The 17,858-nt window shown below is 40.2% G+C and overlaps 1 protein-coding gene across 6 annotated transcripts in view; it reads left to right on the forward strand.

The window, feature by feature from the left end:
• LOC139466724 (transcription factor SOX-13-like) overlaps positions 1-17,858 on the forward strand; it is a 247,890-nt gene that overhangs the window by 159,360 nt on the left and 70,672 nt on the right. Inside the window, exon 1 of one of the 6 annotated variants that reach the window (XM_071248377.1) lies at positions 9,184-9,590. The exons of the other annotated variants lie outside the window; for them this stretch is intronic. Coding sequence (XP_071104478.1) covers positions 9,562-9,590 — 29 coding nt within the window. The 5' untranslated portion in view covers positions 9,184-9,561. Of the gene's footprint in view, positions 1-9,183; positions 9,591-17,858 lie in introns of those variants that run through there. 6 annotated transcript variants of the gene reach the window in all.

Here is a 17,858-nt window from a genome sequence, read left to right on the forward strand (position 1 = left end):
GAGAGATTGTCCGCTATGTCAAAGTCATCAGTAGTAATATGTATCAATGATCAAGCGATAGAGAGAGCTGCTGGGATCTTGGCAGCTCGCAAACCAATCAATATGTTCCTGCACCTGTTGAACAAATGGTGGAGGAGTGTTGTAGGCTGGCTGCAAAGTTGACTGATTACTCATGCATATGTGTTGGGGATATTGTCCGTGATGTATCTGTTAACATATGTGTTGGGGATATTGTCCGTGATGTATCTGTTAACATATGTGTTGGGGATATTGTCCGTGATGTATCTGTTAACATGTGTGTTGACTGTCCGCGTGTCCAGTGTATCTGTTAACATATGTGTTGGGGATATTGTCCGTGATGTATCTGTTAACATGTGTGTTGGGGATATTGTCCGTGATGTATCTGTTAACATGTGTGTTGACTGTCCGCGTGTCCAGTGTATCTGTTAACATATGTGTTGGGGATATTGTCCGTGATGTATCTGTTAACATATGTGTTGGGGATATTGTCCATGATGTATCTGTTAACATGTGTGTTGGGGATATTGTCCGTGATGTATGTGTTAACATATGTGTTGGGGATATTGTCCGTGATGTATCTGTTAACATGTGTGTTGGGGATATTGTCCATGATGTATCTGTTAACATGTGTGTTGGGGATATTGTCCGTGATGTATCTGTTAACATATGCGTTGGGGATATTGTCCGTGATGTATCTGTTAACATATGCGTTGGGGATATTGTCCGTGATGTATCTGTTAACATATGTGTTGGGGATATTGTCCGTGATGTATCTGTTAACGTGTGTTGACTGTCCGCGTGTCCAGTGTATCTGTTAACATATGTGTTGGGGATATTGTCCATGATGTATCTGTTAACATGTGTGTTGACTGTCCGCGTGTCCAGTGTATCTGTTAACATATATGTGGGGATATTGTCCGTGATGTATCTGTTAACATATATGTGGGGATATTGTCTGTGATGTATCTGTTAACATGTGTGTTGGGGATATTGTCAGTGATGTATCTGTTAACATGTGTGTTGACTGTCCGCATGTCCAGTGTATTTGTTAACACATATGTGGGGATATTGTCCATGATGTATCTGTTAACATGTGTGTGGACTGTCTGCGTGTCCAATGTATCTGTTAACATATATGTGGGGATATTGTCCGTGATGTATCTGTTAACATGTGTGTTGACTGTCCGCGTGTCCAGTGTATCTGTTAACATATATGTGTTGGGGATATTGTCCGTGATGTATCAGTAAACATGTGTATGTTCATATTGTCCATGATGTATCTGTTAATACATGTAGACCGTTGGCAGATTCTGTCCTAGAATATCGTGCATACCATGTCTGTTAACATTACCGTGATGGCTTGGATTGATGCTCAGATTATCAACCACTGGTTCATGTCCCGCAGGCTGGATCACATCTCTCTAGATGTACCATCGCTACAACAAACACACATTCACTCACTCACTCACTCACACGTTAACATCACTGTATTTCCCAGTTCTTAGATGCCTCAGAGAACACAGAATTGTTTCGTTAATGGACATTTCAAGATCATTGGTCCTAGTTCTTACCGATTCCTCACAGATATATAATATTCTGACATTTTCAACATTACGGAGTAATGACATGGCACTGCAGCCATAATTATCTAAGATGAGAAATGAATTCTTTGTCGTAGCCAATAAAACCTCCTCAACGCTTGTCTCTATCCACTTGCTTCTGAGACTTCACTGTAATACAAGACGAATCAGCTGGGAAAAAAAGGTTTAAAGTACCTATGTATATATGGCCACTTGAGATTTGGTGTTGATGTTTGCTTGCTGTACTCGGTGACATTGTTCTCAGGTAAAAAACGTTTCTGTTAATTACTAGTGGTAAAGTCTGTTTGCAGTCTCCACAGTAATGATGCGTTGTAAGTTTCTACCTGTGCAGGTTAATTACAGGTGTATCTTGCAGACCCGCTTGCTGTCTTGCAGGTAAATACGTAACTGTTCACATGACCTATACTCAGATGCTGGGACTGATCTTATTTTTTTCATTTCAGATTCATTTTGAAAAATTAACACATTGTAAATTGTAATGGGACTTATTTTTAGTTTTTCTAGTTTTCAAGGAAAATAAATATGTTAGCTGTCTAAAATGTAGCACAAGTGTTGTTTGCTGAGACAGATAAAGGATGTTTATTCGATAAGAAGAGTGTGTATCCTATGTAATGAGTAATTTATTGATGTGTTATATGTAATTCTGTCTTAAGGGAAGTATCATGAGTAGGCTGGTATCTGTGTTGGTGAGATTGTATCGTTCAACTTGGGGCTTGGTAAGAAGATAGGAATCAGGTTCAAGAGAGCCTTGTCCCTTCCTGCCAACTCCCCATTAGACGAATGCTGAGTGTCTGAAAAAATATAATTTTGATACGAACAAACAACTCCCATTTAAATAAAGGCGCAGTTGTGAAAAATCTAGACTTGCTTCCTTTAGTCTACAGCATTACAGAAAGGGTTTGGGATCCAAGAAAATAATATGGTTGAGGGACTGAGACAGGCTACCTTCCAGCTATAACAGAGTGTTCTGTATACTGGTTAGACTTGCACAAGTCTCTAAGGCAGTATTTATTAGTTTAAATAATAATTTATAGACTATATAAATAATAAGAACAAGTTGTCCCTATAAGAGACTGATGTCCTTAGTGTACTGTCCACATATCTAGACTTGCCTGTTATAAGGATAGAATTACTGTACACAAATGGACTCACCATTCTGTACAGCCTTGGAGCAAGGCTATATTGGGATGTGCAAGTAGGAAGGGGTTCTTAGTAAAGGGTTTAGGGGAGTTAAGGGGGTTGGTATTTGTAAAATGTTTTTTTTGGATTTGTCAGTGAGGGGAGGGAGTTGTAGAGGAAAAGCTGTAGAGTGGTTTGAGCTGGTTTATATTTGGCAAGGGATTGTAGAGGAAGGGCTGGAATTGGTAGAGTAGGGGTTGATAGAGTGTGGGTTGTAGAGGAGGGTTGTTTGCTGTAGAGCAGAGGTTGGATGTTGGTAGAGTGGTTTGGATGGTGGTAGGGGGGTTTGAGGTTGGTAGAGTTGGGGGTTGGTAGAGCAGTGGTTGGATGATGGTAGAACAAGAATTTGAAGTTGGTAGAAAAGGAATTTGAAGTTGGTAGACCAGGGGTTTGAAGTTGGTAGACCAGGAAGTTGGTAGACCAGGAATTTGAAGTTGGTAGACCAGGAATTTGAAGTTGGTAGACCAGGGGTTTGAAGTTGGTAGAACAGGAAGTTGGTAGACCAGAAATTTGAAGTTGGTAGAACAGGAATTTGAAGTTGGTAGAACAGGAATTTGAAGTTGGTAGAACAGGAAGTTGGTAGAACAGGAATTTGAAGTTAGTAGAACAGGAAGTTGGTAGACCAGGAATTTGAAGTTGGTAGACCAGGAATTTGAAGTTGGTAGAACAGGAATTTGAAGTTGGTAGAGCATTGGGTTGGTAGAGTGTGGGGTTGGTAGAGTGTGGGGTTGGTAAAGTGTGGGATTGGTTAAGTGTGGGGTTGGTTAAGTGTGGGGTTGGTAGAGTGTGGGGTTGGTAGAGTGTGAGGTTGGTAGAGCATGAGGTTGGTAGAGCATGAGGTTGGTAGAGTGTGGGGTTGGTAGAGTGTGGGGTTGGTAGAGTGTGAGGTTGGTAGAGTGTGGGGTTGGTAGAGTGTGGGGTTGGTAGAGTGTGGGGTTGGTAGAGTGTGGGGTTGGTAGAGAGTGGGGTTGGTAGAGTATGAGGTTGGTAGAGTGTGAGGTTGGTAGAGTGTGAATGACATGTTTGTGGTTTGTTTGAGGACATTTTGATTGTGGGCCTAAGCTGTGAGCTAGTTATGTGTGGCCAAAAATGATCGCTGACACCCATGCAGGGATGCTCCCAACCACTGCATCTACATCCATTAGTTAGCAGTAAATTGATGTAGTGATAACCAGCAATATGCATCAATATGTAAATTTGTTGGTCCGAATTCAAACAACATTGATTACTTATACAATAATCTAGCTGTAATGAAAAAAATGAATGATATAACTATGAACGGTTTTCCGGTTTTGCGAAAAATTAGCATAATAAAGTATAGACTAATAAGCTGATTGAGTATTTAAATGACATATTACAAGCTCTGGAGTCATAACAGTGGGAATATGAAAATGAAACAGTTATGAAATATGGTACAAAGAACATTAATATTCTGCCGCGTAAGGTTGATAAGATGTGTTGGAGAAGAAAGTGTGAGAGTGTTTAATTGTTCGGGCATCTGGTGATGACGTGCAGATGTTGTGCAGATGTAGACGCAGATCAGCGTAATCACCATCTCTGTTGTGTGCCATGTCTAAACAATAAACAATATTTAATGACTTTTTGTCTCTGAGAAAAACAAGTCCCACTTAATACCCCCGTACCTTGACGAGGCTGCATAGGTACAGGGGTTGTAAAACCATATATATATCCATGTTTTGTTTAAACTTTGATTACATTTTAATACTGTTATATTGTGTGTTTATTGGTGAGTGTTGGAAAAAAAATAATCAAATGTTTATTTGATGAATGTTTTCAATTTCGGTAATGAGTAACATATTGCTGAATGTGTGCAACACGTGTTTGTTTTTAAAAAAAATATTGTTCCCATGTTGATGAATTGTTGTAAAATATGGTTTGTGTGGCAGGGTAGGTGGTGAGAAGGGGGGTGGGGGGTGGGGTATGGATGATGAGGGGAGGTGGTGAGAAGAGGGGTGGGGTATGGATGATGAGGGGAGATGGTGGGAAGGGGGGTGGGGTATGGATGATGAGGGGAGGTGGTGAGAAGGAGGGTGGGGTATGGATGATGAGGGGAGGTGGTGAGAAGGGGGTGGGGTATGGATGATGAGGGGAGGTGGTGAGATGGGGTGTGGGGTATGGATGATGAGGGGAGGTGGTGAGAAGGGGGTGGGGTATGGATGATGAGGGGAGGTGGTGAGAAGGGGATGCCGTTGGTGTCTATATTTGATATTCAGACACCACCAGGCGTGGGTGCTGGTTGGGCGGTTGGAGTGTTGAGGATTTGGGAGTGGTGATACGGAGGTTGGGATTGTGATATGGAGGATGAGGGGAGATTGGTGGGTGATACAGAGGATGGGATGTGATACGGAGGATGGGATTGTGATATGGAGGATGAGGGGAGATTGGTGGGTGATACAGAGGATTGGATGTGATACGGAGGATGGCGAGAGATTAGTGGGTGATATGGAAGATGGCATGTGATACAGGGGTTTGAATGTGAGATGGAGGATGTGATGTGATACAGAGGTTGGGATGTGAGATGGAGGATGGGGTGGTTATATGGAGGATGGAGTGAGATTGTGGGGGTTATACAGAGGTTGGGGTGGGGATAGAGAGGATGGAGTGAGATTGTGGGGGGTATATGAAGGTTGGGGTGGAGATACGGAAGATGGGGTGGTAATTTGGATAATGGGGGTGATGATACAGAGGTTGGGGTCGTGATATGGAGGATGGAGTGAGATTGGTGGATCATATGGAGGATGAGATGTGATACGGAGGATGGAGAATGGTGTAGATTCATATTCAGTAAAACAGCAACAGTCATCAAAATACAAAATCCCCGCTTCAATGTGTAGCCACAAACCATCATTCAGGGCATCATTGTGATATATCATACCAAAAATATATAATTCAAAATATTGATCTACATTGTTTATGACAACAAAATTCAAACTAGAAAATAAAATAAAAAGATTTAGATAAATTACAAACAATCGAAGCTATGGAAGGTAAATGGATGTAAAGTTATCAGGCCTGGTACATCCCCTGTAACAGAGTTTGGCTTCATCCTCTGATTGATAAAGTCAATGATCCCCATCTCCATAGCTTGTCCTATCATACAGGAATTCTCTAAACCTTGTACGCCTTCAAAAAGATATAAAAATGAAGTTAATTTTTCTGAGAGCACATGGCAGGTGTGTCAGCTAATGTATCGAGAATGAAATTCTATTAATTTGACCTGTTCGCTTGTATTGAGAGGAAAAGGGAAAAAGTGCCATTTCTCGTGGAAAAGGTAGGATTGTGAAACGTACAAACAGTCATCTGCCAGTCATATTTCACTCGAGTTTGTATTATGACATGTGCAAGGAAATCGGCACGCGGAAGCAGTCACAAGCTTGAATATATAACCAAAGTTAATTTATGTCAAAGTTTTTTTTTCATTTATGTCAAAGGCTTTTTTCCGTTGAGAGAACATGGGTGGAAGTCGGCACCTTGGGGTACCATGTTCCGTCATCGCTGCTGTACACTTCAGACGTGAAAAATAACATTTTCCTCATCTCATGTGGATGTTGAACTGTCAGGGCTGTTTTGATTGGACATTTTGGAAGAACGCGGCACCATTTCCTGTCTTTCTTAATCAGAGAACAAATTTTCGACATATCAAGTCGAAGCGAAATGTTTATTTTACAAAATTAAGACCACTGAAAAATGTGTTATTTTTTACATGTAAATTAATATGAACAAAAAGTTGAAAATATTATATATTATGATGCAAAGTATTTATGTCTTTAATTTGGCAAGTGTAGAAAATTGAAAATTTTGAAAAAGAATCAGTTTGTAAATATAAAACATCTATAGAGAATAACCAGTCTAGATTATCTGCCCAGATTCCAGTGGGCGTGAAAGACAAAACAGTGATGAAAATTATTTTTATAATTTTGTAAAATGATAGCTTCTTAGTAGATTTGAAAGAGAGGAAATTACATTTTCAAATCGCTTTGTAAGTTTCCTGGTGCTTGACATTGGCACAAAGAAGCTTGTCCAGCAACACTCCCTAAGCCATTAAACAAATATAAAAGCCATGTCATTAACCACATGTTGAAGCACAAAGTCTGGGAATTAATTTTGGCTGGTTAATATTTATAGAAATTAACATGATAAAGATTTCATGATATGAACCAGTAAGTTATGTGACTTTACAAACATTATTAATTTATAAAGTCAGGGTATGGACTTGGTAAGATCCTAAAAGAGTGAAAGACCATGGCACCAAGATAATGTGTGTACCTAGCTACCTTCATTCTATCAGTACCGTGCCTCCTATCTCCGCCTATAACCCTAGGTGCATACAGACTTGAAAAGGCCTTGAATTTTAAGAACCCTCTTGAAAAGCCTTGATTTTCTGTGTGAGCCTTGAAAAGGTTTGTTTGATAGGCATTTCTTGGAAGTTGATAGAGTTGATAAAGTTTATGGATAAGAACTTCATTTATATACTGAAATATCGATGATTCGGTACAGATTCTTATACCCTTGTGTTATTATGCTTTGTCAACCTTCAAAAGCCTTGAAAATCACCAAAATAGTTTCAAAAGCCTTGAATTTGTACAAAATGATGTATGATTTTAAATAAAAGTATTAAAATTAATAACAGACTTCATTTATAATATTTAGTTGTTATGAAAATATGTCTTGTGATGTTCATACTGCTTTTTATGTCTTACAATTAATATATAGTATGTTGTATGTTTAAAAATAATATTGACAGACGAATAACCCACCTGAATAACCCACCGAAAAAGCCTTAAACATAACAGTTGAAAGCCTGAAAAGCCTTGAAAGGCCTTGAATGTTAGTTTCAATATCTGTATGAACCATGTAACTATCGTCTTGCTAGGAACACCTTATGACCAAGTTCAAAAGCCTCAGCTCAAAGGGCTGAATTTTAGTATACATGAGGGAGCTCTGTTAATTCATTCCTCCGCCCCTGTTTGTCTGATTATCGCCTAATTAACAGCTCATTTGTGTTGATCTTGTTTTGTAGTCCTAATCTGACCAGTACATTGAACTACACCACCAGTGCTGTTCTCCCATGAAACTACTTAAGGAAGCTATAGTAATCATAGATTGTGTGATACTGTTTTCCTAATGACCAATGGAATGCTTCAATGTGGGAAAGACATTTAATACAATATACTGGCCATATGACAACTTGTAATAGCTTTGCCATGTGAGCAAGCCCCTGCTGGCTGCTGATAAGCAGATTATGTTTAGATATTGATTTAAATTTTCAGAAGTGGAATAATTAACTAAGCCTTATGTTTCATTCTTCCATTTTTTCATTCCTGAATATTCTTTTCAGCCATTTGTATACTTATGATATTGGGACAACTTTTTCAAATTTCGATCGTTAAAATAAATGTTCTTTCCCGGTGAAAGTATTCTAGAGAAATCCATTACAAAGAGCCAGTAAAATTCGAACTCTCCTGTGGGCGAAGGTTTGATTGTAAAAGAGTGACATTCTATTTTGCCCAGCTATAGAATTGTCAAAAGAATAACTGTTATTGTAAAAACTGTGTCAGTTATCCTGCCTGGTTTGCAATTTCTTTCATAAAACCCTTTCAGTAAATTCTTTCACAAGTTAGGCGTGAAGAGAATATTTTGTATTCAAAATTAAGGATACCCATTTGTGCCGTTTAACCTTGGAATTTGCATAGCTCCTTCCCCCGGTAACTGTTGCCAATATTGCAAGACTCAATAGTGGTGTGAGAAACTAGGGTATCTTCGCCACTATTATTCCGTGGAAAGAAGCTTGACTTATTGTATCGGTGACATGATTGTTGCTCTCATTGTGCTAATGTTCCATTTTACGCCTCTCAATGCGCCTTTATATACAACTTTTATGTGTATGGCAATGCAGTTAAAGATATTGCCGACACAATACTGCCTTCACTATTGATCGGGCTAGCTGAGCTCGAATCGCGGTAGGCCGACTATCCATTGACAAGCCTATTGAACACAATGCCACGAATATTATTACATCAAGAAAGAAAAAAAGGAAGTGAACCGTGGTTCAGCAGTTCAATTTTTTTTTGTTATTTATTGAATTGTGAAAAGAAAGGAATCATAAATTTAATGGCTGCCCTTGTGACTTTTTCTTTTATCTATTGTGAGGCATTTCCCGTCTAAGGGAAGGTGTACAGGTAGCTGTGATTTAAGGGCGCAATTATGATTGAACGCAGTTCTAGTCCACTCGTCTATTGAACCTGTATTTACTTTGGTAACAGTTGTTACTGTGTGATTAGTGAAGTTTGCAATTCCTCGTGAAGCCTTTCAACCCTGCAGTGTGTCGACAGCTACGCCTCCGTTAGTGCTACAAATACAGTGTGAAGCAGGCAAGCAAGCTGTCCGAGGACACTCCGCATCATATTGCGTTGCAGCTACAGATATATCTGTGGATCTATATGACCGCTGCCTCTTCCATTCCTACTGTGTTAGCCTTATTCAACAACTGATTGTAAAGCTGGGAAGATATTGTGAATCACTAGCCGTCAGTCGACAAGAGCTCTTAGGCTCCTCCTCTGATGATTGGCCCATGAAAGAACTAACACGGCATTTTACTTAGCTTGATGGCCAGGCACCCCCCTGTACCCCCTCCACCAGGCCTGGCTAAGATTTGGTGGCAGCAGTGGTATAATCGCCACAATCGTATCTCGACTGACAACAGGAAGACGGAGCATCTACAAGCACACACGCCGTTACAATGCATGAAGCATTCTCACTCTGTGTTAGGTAAAACTTTTCTCATTCTTGCATGATCTTGTCGTCTGTGGTAGGTCAAACTTTACTCATTCCATTTTGTCTTCATGTCTTTGAGAAATGTTTCAGTATCATGTGGGGTTCGTATTTGACAGGATGAAAAGTTGTAAGGAAAATCACATCTTCTGTAATTTGATTATACAGAAGTTGCTAGGTTCATGAGGTGTAGTACTTGCAGTTATTTGTGTTTAAGGTTTCCTGGAATCTAAATTGTTTATTGTTTTGATGTCATTTCAGGATAATTAATATCTTAGCCTGGTAGTTTAGTATCTGACTTGAATTAAAGTGGATCTGATCTTTCCATGTCATTTCTTATTTGTGAGTTGTGCTGGCTGTATCTGCTTTATAGGACTATTTATATGCTATTTGTGTGACAAATCAATTATTATTTATTAAATATCTGAAATGTCAGTGCAGAGTAGAAATATTTTGGTATATATTCTTTTTGTGTGTAAAAAAGGCTAGCTAAAAATAGTTAAATATTTATGTCATATTTTATTATAACTGTGACACTTTGCAGTATGTAATGTGCACTAATTTTCACATCAGATTGGTATTTATGGAGAAGTAATTTTCATATTCATAATTAATGCCTAAATTCCTCAATATTCCATGTATGTTTCTATAAATGTTTTGAAGACATAAAGTCAAAAATAATGTTTTCCTTCAACTCTGTGTCATAAATACATTGACTTATCAAATTTTGCTGTTTTGCAGTGAATTTATTGCAAGGTTCTTGTGACAGTATTATCAGAAAGAGCTTGCTCGTTTTATCTTGTGTTGAATTTATTACAAACATTTACATTGAATTATATACCAGGTGACAGGAAGGATATGTTATGTTCTAACCAGGAACACATTTCAGTTTAATGGATTTAGAGAGTGGCATTTGGATAATATTTTCTTCATGACTTGTTTGATTCTATTCTAAATACAGTGTAGTTTTAGTTAAATTGACTTGTGTGTTAATATTAATTTTTGTTTTTGTTACAAGTAGTTTAATATGAAATTGAAGAGTGAGTACGTAAGATGTGTTTTTTAAAACTTATTTTCTGATAAATAAATAGATAAATAAATAAATAAATAAATAAATAAATAAATACACAAACACTTTTCAATGTTTCTAAATCATTTTCTAATCCTCAAAATAGGACGTGCATTTTTAGTTTGTTGAAAAAGACAAGCGTAATACCCATGTAATAAGAAGTTGGAACTTTTCAAGAAGAGTTACGGAAGAGCCACAACAGTATAGAATGGCAATAATATTGTTAAAGCTGGGAAAGTCTCCAGCTGACTGACACTGATGTCATAATGATAGGAAACACAAAACACAGTTGTCAAACTTTGTTCAACTTGTAAATATGGTCACTTTCTATAAGTCAGGGTCTTTGATCACAAGGAAATTCGTTTCCGTGGTTATTTCAAATGTGATCTTCCTTCATCAAAATTCATATCTACAAGATGATCCATGACACAAATCACTCGCCTGTCAATAAAAAAACCAAAAACTGTTATTTTCGCAAAATACAATTATCCATATTTGGTTGTCTTGTAATTTTGCTGGCTACCTTTCTAATTCACAGGCTGAGTAGATAAAACTCACAGCAGAAGCCTGTCAAATCTGAAGGGTTCAGTTGAAACCATGTCATAAAAGTTTTGAAAAGATTAAATTAGAAAATTATTTTATGATCTCTCTTCCTGAGGTATCAGAGTGTTTATGCTGGCTTTGCTCAGTTGTGATTGGGGATACTGTTAGGAGACTTTAGAAAAGTGTTTCGTTTGCAAATCGTATTGGAGCTGACATTAACAAACCGTCCGTGGTGCTGAATGGTACATTTTTGTTCTCAAATGAGTCACATGAATTTACATAAAACGATATTTGTACCAATCAGAGTTATGACAACTGTCTTGTGCATCTCTGCTTTGCATCATATTGTGCAAAGTTGTTGTTGTGTATTTGGGATGAGGCAAGTTCTGTTTCTCGTCACAGTGTTACACAGCTCATTTTGGTGCATGTCGCTAAGGAAATTAGAATCCAATGACAAATAATTAGCCTTCCACAATGTTGAAATGGACAGCACTATGTCATTTGAAACTGACGTTATTCGCTCAGTACACAACTGACAAGATAAATCTGCAAGAAATTAGAAGACAGGCACTTCTTTAGCAGACAAATGTCACTGCAAAAACACTAGTTAAAAACCAACAGCTTTTCAACACCGTTATTTCTTATAAAAGGGAGGCAAATATTGTCAAGCAGTTATCAATAGAACCATGCAATGTGTCAGACAAATTAAATACTTGATTTAAACTCGTCTTGTTCCACAAGCCGGCTTAAAAATGTGGAGTTTGAGTGTCAGTTTAAAGTGACATGCAAGCTTAAGTTGATTTTTGAGTTAGTATGGTTACGACAAGCAGTGACCAGAGAGCATTGCTCGGGTTGAGGGGTACAAACAGAAGCCTGGCTTGTCATTTAAGTCTTATAGCATGAAATAGAAAAGCTTTTTCACTAAGACCTAAATAATTACACAGGAGATGTGTTTCTAATAACCTGCTTATATTTATCTCGCTTTTAACCTGACTTTTCTTTGTAAAGCGAAGACTTTTTGTGTCTTCTGCTGAATTGCGTTGCGTAATGTGCTTTTGGGTTTCAATAAGTTCTTCCTGACAAGAGCCTGTTACTATTTTAGTCAAGAAAATGAACATATTTGAACAGCGATTCCGTATGCAGAAAACGGTTCTTTTACAGGAAATGTTAGATGGTTAAAGATGGACGTGCATCATTAACGGATATGAGTATGAGGTATGGGAGGGATAATAGCATTCAGTGTATGACAACTGTATTCACTGTATGACAATTGTATGACATTCATGATTATTGTATGACAGTTGTATGGCATTGAATGATATTGATATGACAAGCATACATCATCCCTGTTCTACAGAGGATGATCTTTAGTACCTGAAAAAATGCTGACACAGCACAAAGAATTATTCACTGACTTGCAGTCTCGGGTCAATGTAACATAATGGTGGATGCATTTGGATGAAGATTTACGTCAAGATGGGGATTTCGCCTCCCTGCTTGAGGGTATCCTTGAATGTAGAAGCTGGAATTGAAACTTGCATCAACTTGCAAAGAGGAAAGTTTGGCTGTTAGTCTAGAATGAAAATGTGTTTTGAATAATTGTTATATGTCTGTAATATGGAGTCCCTTGTCATAGATGTACAGCTGTCAACACCCTAGGACACGCACCTCCTCCCCGCCCCGACACCCCCTACCCCCACCCACCCTTTCCCCACCCCTCCCCTAATATATTGTCACTGTTTTCATGTATATGGATTGAGTTCTAAAATATATACGTCATATGCCTCAGTGATTTTGTTCTTGCTCTCTCTCTCTCTCTCTCTCCCAGTTGTACTAGCTGCTATCAACAGATAGCATCTATCTATCTATCTATCTATCTATCTATCTGTCTATCCCAGTTGTAATGCTAACCATCACTCAACAGAAAGCATCTATCTATCTATCTATCTATCTATCTATCTATCTATCTATCTATCTATCCCAGTTGTAATGCTAACCATCACTCAACAGAAAGCATCTATCTATCTATCTATCTATCTATCTATCTATCTATCTATCTATCTATCTATCCCAGTTGTAATGCTAACCATCACTCAACAGAAAACATCTATCTATCTATCTATCTATCTATCTATCTATCTATCTATCTATCTATCTATCTATCTATCCCTCTCTTTCCATCTATCTATCTATCTATCCCAGTTGTAATGCTAACAATCACTCAACAGAAAGCACCTCCAGTCACTAGGGAGACATTTCTCCCCCGTCATCTGAGCCAGTGTATGTTTGTGTGTATGGGACACAACCTCTCAGTCGAGCTGCTACGGAGGCTGGCTATCTCCATTGTTGAGCCTGTCCCCTACAGCAGCTATCAGCCATCCTACAACCCACAGGTTAAGATAGACGGATCAGTTTCGGACCAGCCACACGTTAGGAGATACTATGTCCAATAATCCTCCGGCAAGGGTCAAAAAACCTCATCTGCCCTAATAAGTCAGTGGTTATCAGAGAAAGTTGTTTCAATATAGAGCTTAGTTTACAAGGCATGACAATTCCACGACAGATGAATTGTGGGGTCATCATATTAGAGGGAGAGTTTATCTTCTGGGGCTACTGTGCCCTAAACAATTGCCCCCAGTCTTTGAGGGGGCCTCCGCCTTGAAAGCAGAGGGGGGTTGGGCGGAAGGGCCATTCTCAACAGGGGAAAAAAATTTAATGTCATGTACAAGGGCTAAAAGTAACAGCCAACACTATCAAGTTTTTCACATGTTAAAGTTATATTTGAGCATGTATGAAATAAATATTGTTCCTTATATATTTAGTGAGTGAGTTGGATTTAACGCCGCCTTTAACAGTATTTCAGTCATATCATGGCGTGTCAGCTTAATGTGGGAGGAAAGCCCTAAGTGATGCAGGTCTCAGATGTTTACCACGTCGGTGAAACCCACGAGCACGGGTATGGTGCTGACAAACCTAGAAACATTATCAAGGCAAACCGGGATTCGAACCCACAATCATAGATTTCTGGCGTGCCCAAGGGACGCAACTCTGCACAGCGAATCGTGGCACCTTAGACGACCTGTGCACCCCCTTTATATATTTAACACAACTTGATTTGATCTTATGTTAAGCATATCCTTTTGGTGATGAGAATGTTTTTACTTGGAACTTGTGTTGTTTGGAGATTGTTATGGTAAGTTACTTGTTGTTTTCCCATCTGGGATTGATGTGATGGGACTGTGATGGAGTATGATGAAGACAAGGATAATTATGGTTTACATCATGTTATAATAATGAGAAGAATGATGAGCTGGGTAATCTCTTTTGGAATTTTTTCACTAACTTGGTTCGTGTTGACCTTGGTTGAGTGTGGATCTGATTACCAAAGTATTGAGATCTAGAGATGGTCCTGCTGTCCCAACCTCTGTTAAGTTTAGATCTGATTACCAAGTATTGAGATCTAGAGATGGTCCTGCTGTCCCACCCTCTGTTAAGTTTAGATCTAATTACCAAGTATTGAGATCTAGAGATGGTCCCGCTCTCCCAACCTCTGTTAAGTTTAGATCTAATTACAATAGTATTGAGATCTGGATGGTCCCAGTGTCCCACTGGTGTTCACAGCCTGTGTCAGTTACCTACAATGCAATGATGACATAATAAATAAAGATGTTAATTTTTTTATTGTAATGACACATTCATAGTTATATTTTCATCAATATTTCTTGTGTTGTGAATTAAACACGTTGGGCAATGCTGACTTGGCTTTTAAGGAGGCACTCTGTAGTAAACACATGTTACTCATAGCTTGTGAATTTATAAAAAAAACTTTATTACACATTCTAATGTATATTATGTCATTAACTATGAATGCTAACACATCCGAAACCCAAGCAGTGTTTCCTAAGTCCAAGATCCAATTTCCAGTAGACAGTTTCGGTTTTGTTATCTGTGTTTATTCAAAGTTCACTTTCCCACCCGATCTGCAATCTGCCCGATTAATTGTAAACTGTTTAATCCAAACAAAATCCCATAACTGAAAGTCTGGAGTGACGATTTAAGACATCCACTCCTTGTCTGTGGTGAATCTTCATGGCTCTGCTTCAGAAGGATCTGATTATCAAGCCACGTATGTTTTGAATACGGTCCCTGACTTATTATTTATGTTACGTGATTAGATGGTTCAGAGTTGTGTATTTCTTGTTGACACTGGCTCAAATCGGCAATTTGAGCCGCTTCCGATAAAGGAGCTTTTCTTTCATTACAACGAGTGCTTGTAGATTTTGTAATAAATATTTGGTATAGTTTTCACGCTAATTGGCTGAGAAAATGGTCACTACACAAAGAAAGGGCTCACAAAAGATAAACTAAACTCAGATCATACTTAAAAATATAATGTGTTTTGTCTGTATTCATATTCAGGGTTTCAGGTCAGAGAAACGTTGCTTCTATCAGTAATTGTCTGATATAGGTTTGTGGCTTATCAGCATCTCTGTTAAAAAAAATCCCAGAAGACTTTGAAGAAGTTTTACAATCTTTTCTTGCAGACATATAAGAAATTTGATCTTTTAACTGTTGAGAATTTAATATGGTAAAGTGAAGATATTTCTGGGGTGCGAAGCGGAAAGAGCATTTTCCTTTCTTTGTTTGGTATGATGAGATCTTGTAGTTCAACACCGTGTATTGTGTCCAGAAGAATAATTGCTAGAATGTGATATCAATGTCATAATAGACTTCAAAGAACTGGTACGTTGGTCATGAAGCTGGCATCATTTTGTGCAATTATACCTGAACGGTTGGAAATGTCAGTATCTGAAATCAGAACAAGAATGGCGTTGGGTGTTTGGCGTTTACAGCAGATCATGTGTGGAAATGGGAATAATTATGATTAAACAGTTCTATGAAGTACTGCACCTCGTGGAATTATTCTTCTAACAACATGCACCTGGTTGACTTGAAACGATAGACATTAGACATTAAACATTAGACATTAGGGTTTGCTTCTTGTGATCTTCCTTGGTCAGAGCTGGTCTACCATCCACTAAATATAAAACACCTGACTATTCGCTCTCTCTTCACCCCACACCTTACTCCCTCTTGAACCACACTGCCCCCCCTCCCTTCTTCCTCATGACACATCCCACCCCCTCCTTCCTCATGACACATCCCACCCCCTCCTTCCTCATCCCACACCCCACCCCCTCCTTCTTCATGACACACCCCACCCCTTCCTCATGACACATCCCATCCCTCCCTCCTCACACCACAACGGACCCCCTCCCTCCTTCCTCATACCGCACCCGACCCCCTCCCTCCCTCCTCACACCACAACCGACCCCCTCCCTCCTTCCTCATACCACACCCGACCCCCTCCCTCCCTCCTCACACCACAACCGACCCCCTCCCTCCCTCCTCACACCACACCCAACCCACTCCCTCCCTCCTCACACCACACCCGACCCCCTCCCTCCCTCATCACACCACACCCAATCCACTCCCTCCCTCCTCAGACCACACCTGACCCCCTCCCTCCCTCCTCACACCACACCCGACCCCCTCCCTCCCTCCTCACACCACACCCGACCCCCTCCTTCCTTCCCCACACCACACCTGACCCCCTCCCTCCCTCCTCACACCATACCCGACCCCCTCCCTCCTTCCTCACACCACAACGACACCATCCCTCCTTCCTCACACCACACCTGACCCCGTCCCTCCCTCCTCACGCCACACCTGACCCCCTCCCTCCCTCCTCACACCACACCCAACCCACTCCCTCCTTCCTCACACCACACCCGACCACCTCCCTCCCTCCTCACGCCACACCTGACCCCCTCCCTCCCTCCTCACACCACACCCGACCCCCTCCCTCCCTCCTCACACCACACCCGACCCCCTCCCTCCCTCCTCACACCACACCCGACCCCCTCCCTCCCTCCTCACGCCACACCTGACCCCCTCCCTCACTCCTCACCCTGCTCTTATCCCCCTCTCTCCCTAGTCACCCAACACTAAACCCCTCCTGGCTCCTCACCTAACTCCCAACTCAACCCCAGTCTCGCCCAATCCCATCCTTCTTATTCTTAGACTTTCAATGGTTACGTATGAAATAGGTTATATTAAATATGATATCATTTTTTGTCATAAGTTTCAAATTGGTTTCAAAAGATGATAAACACTATTGAACACCAGCTTGCATGGTAATACATGTTAAATCTCTTTGTCCAGTTCTTGGGAAAGAAAATTAAGACAGGGACCCCTTGGCTTCATTTTGAAAAATGCAGTGTTTGCTGATTTAGATAAAATATGTATGACAGCTTATATTGTGAAGATGAGGGATAGAAGTGACAGCCATTCATTTCCTACACCCACATGGAACTGGAGGGGTGGGGGGCTGGTGGGGTGTGTCATACCCACACAGGACAGGAGGGGTGGGGGGCTGGTGGGGTGTGTCATACACACACAGGACAGTAGGGGTGAGGAGCTGGTGGGGTGTGTCATACCAACACAGGACAGGAGGGGTGGGGGGCTGGTGGGGTGTGTCATACCCACACAGGACAGTAGGGGTGGGGAGCTGGTGGGGTGTGTCATACCCACACAGGACAGGAGGGGTGGGGGGCTGGTGGGGTGTGTCATACCCACACAGGACAGTAGGG

This window comes from Haliotis cracherodii, unplaced genomic scaffold (assembly GCF_022045235.1).
Source record: "Haliotis cracherodii isolate W230 unplaced genomic scaffold, xgHalCrac1.p SCAF_19, whole genome shotgun sequence".
Taxonomy (NCBI): Eukaryota; Metazoa; Mollusca; class Gastropoda; order Lepetellida; family Haliotidae; genus Haliotis; species Haliotis cracherodii.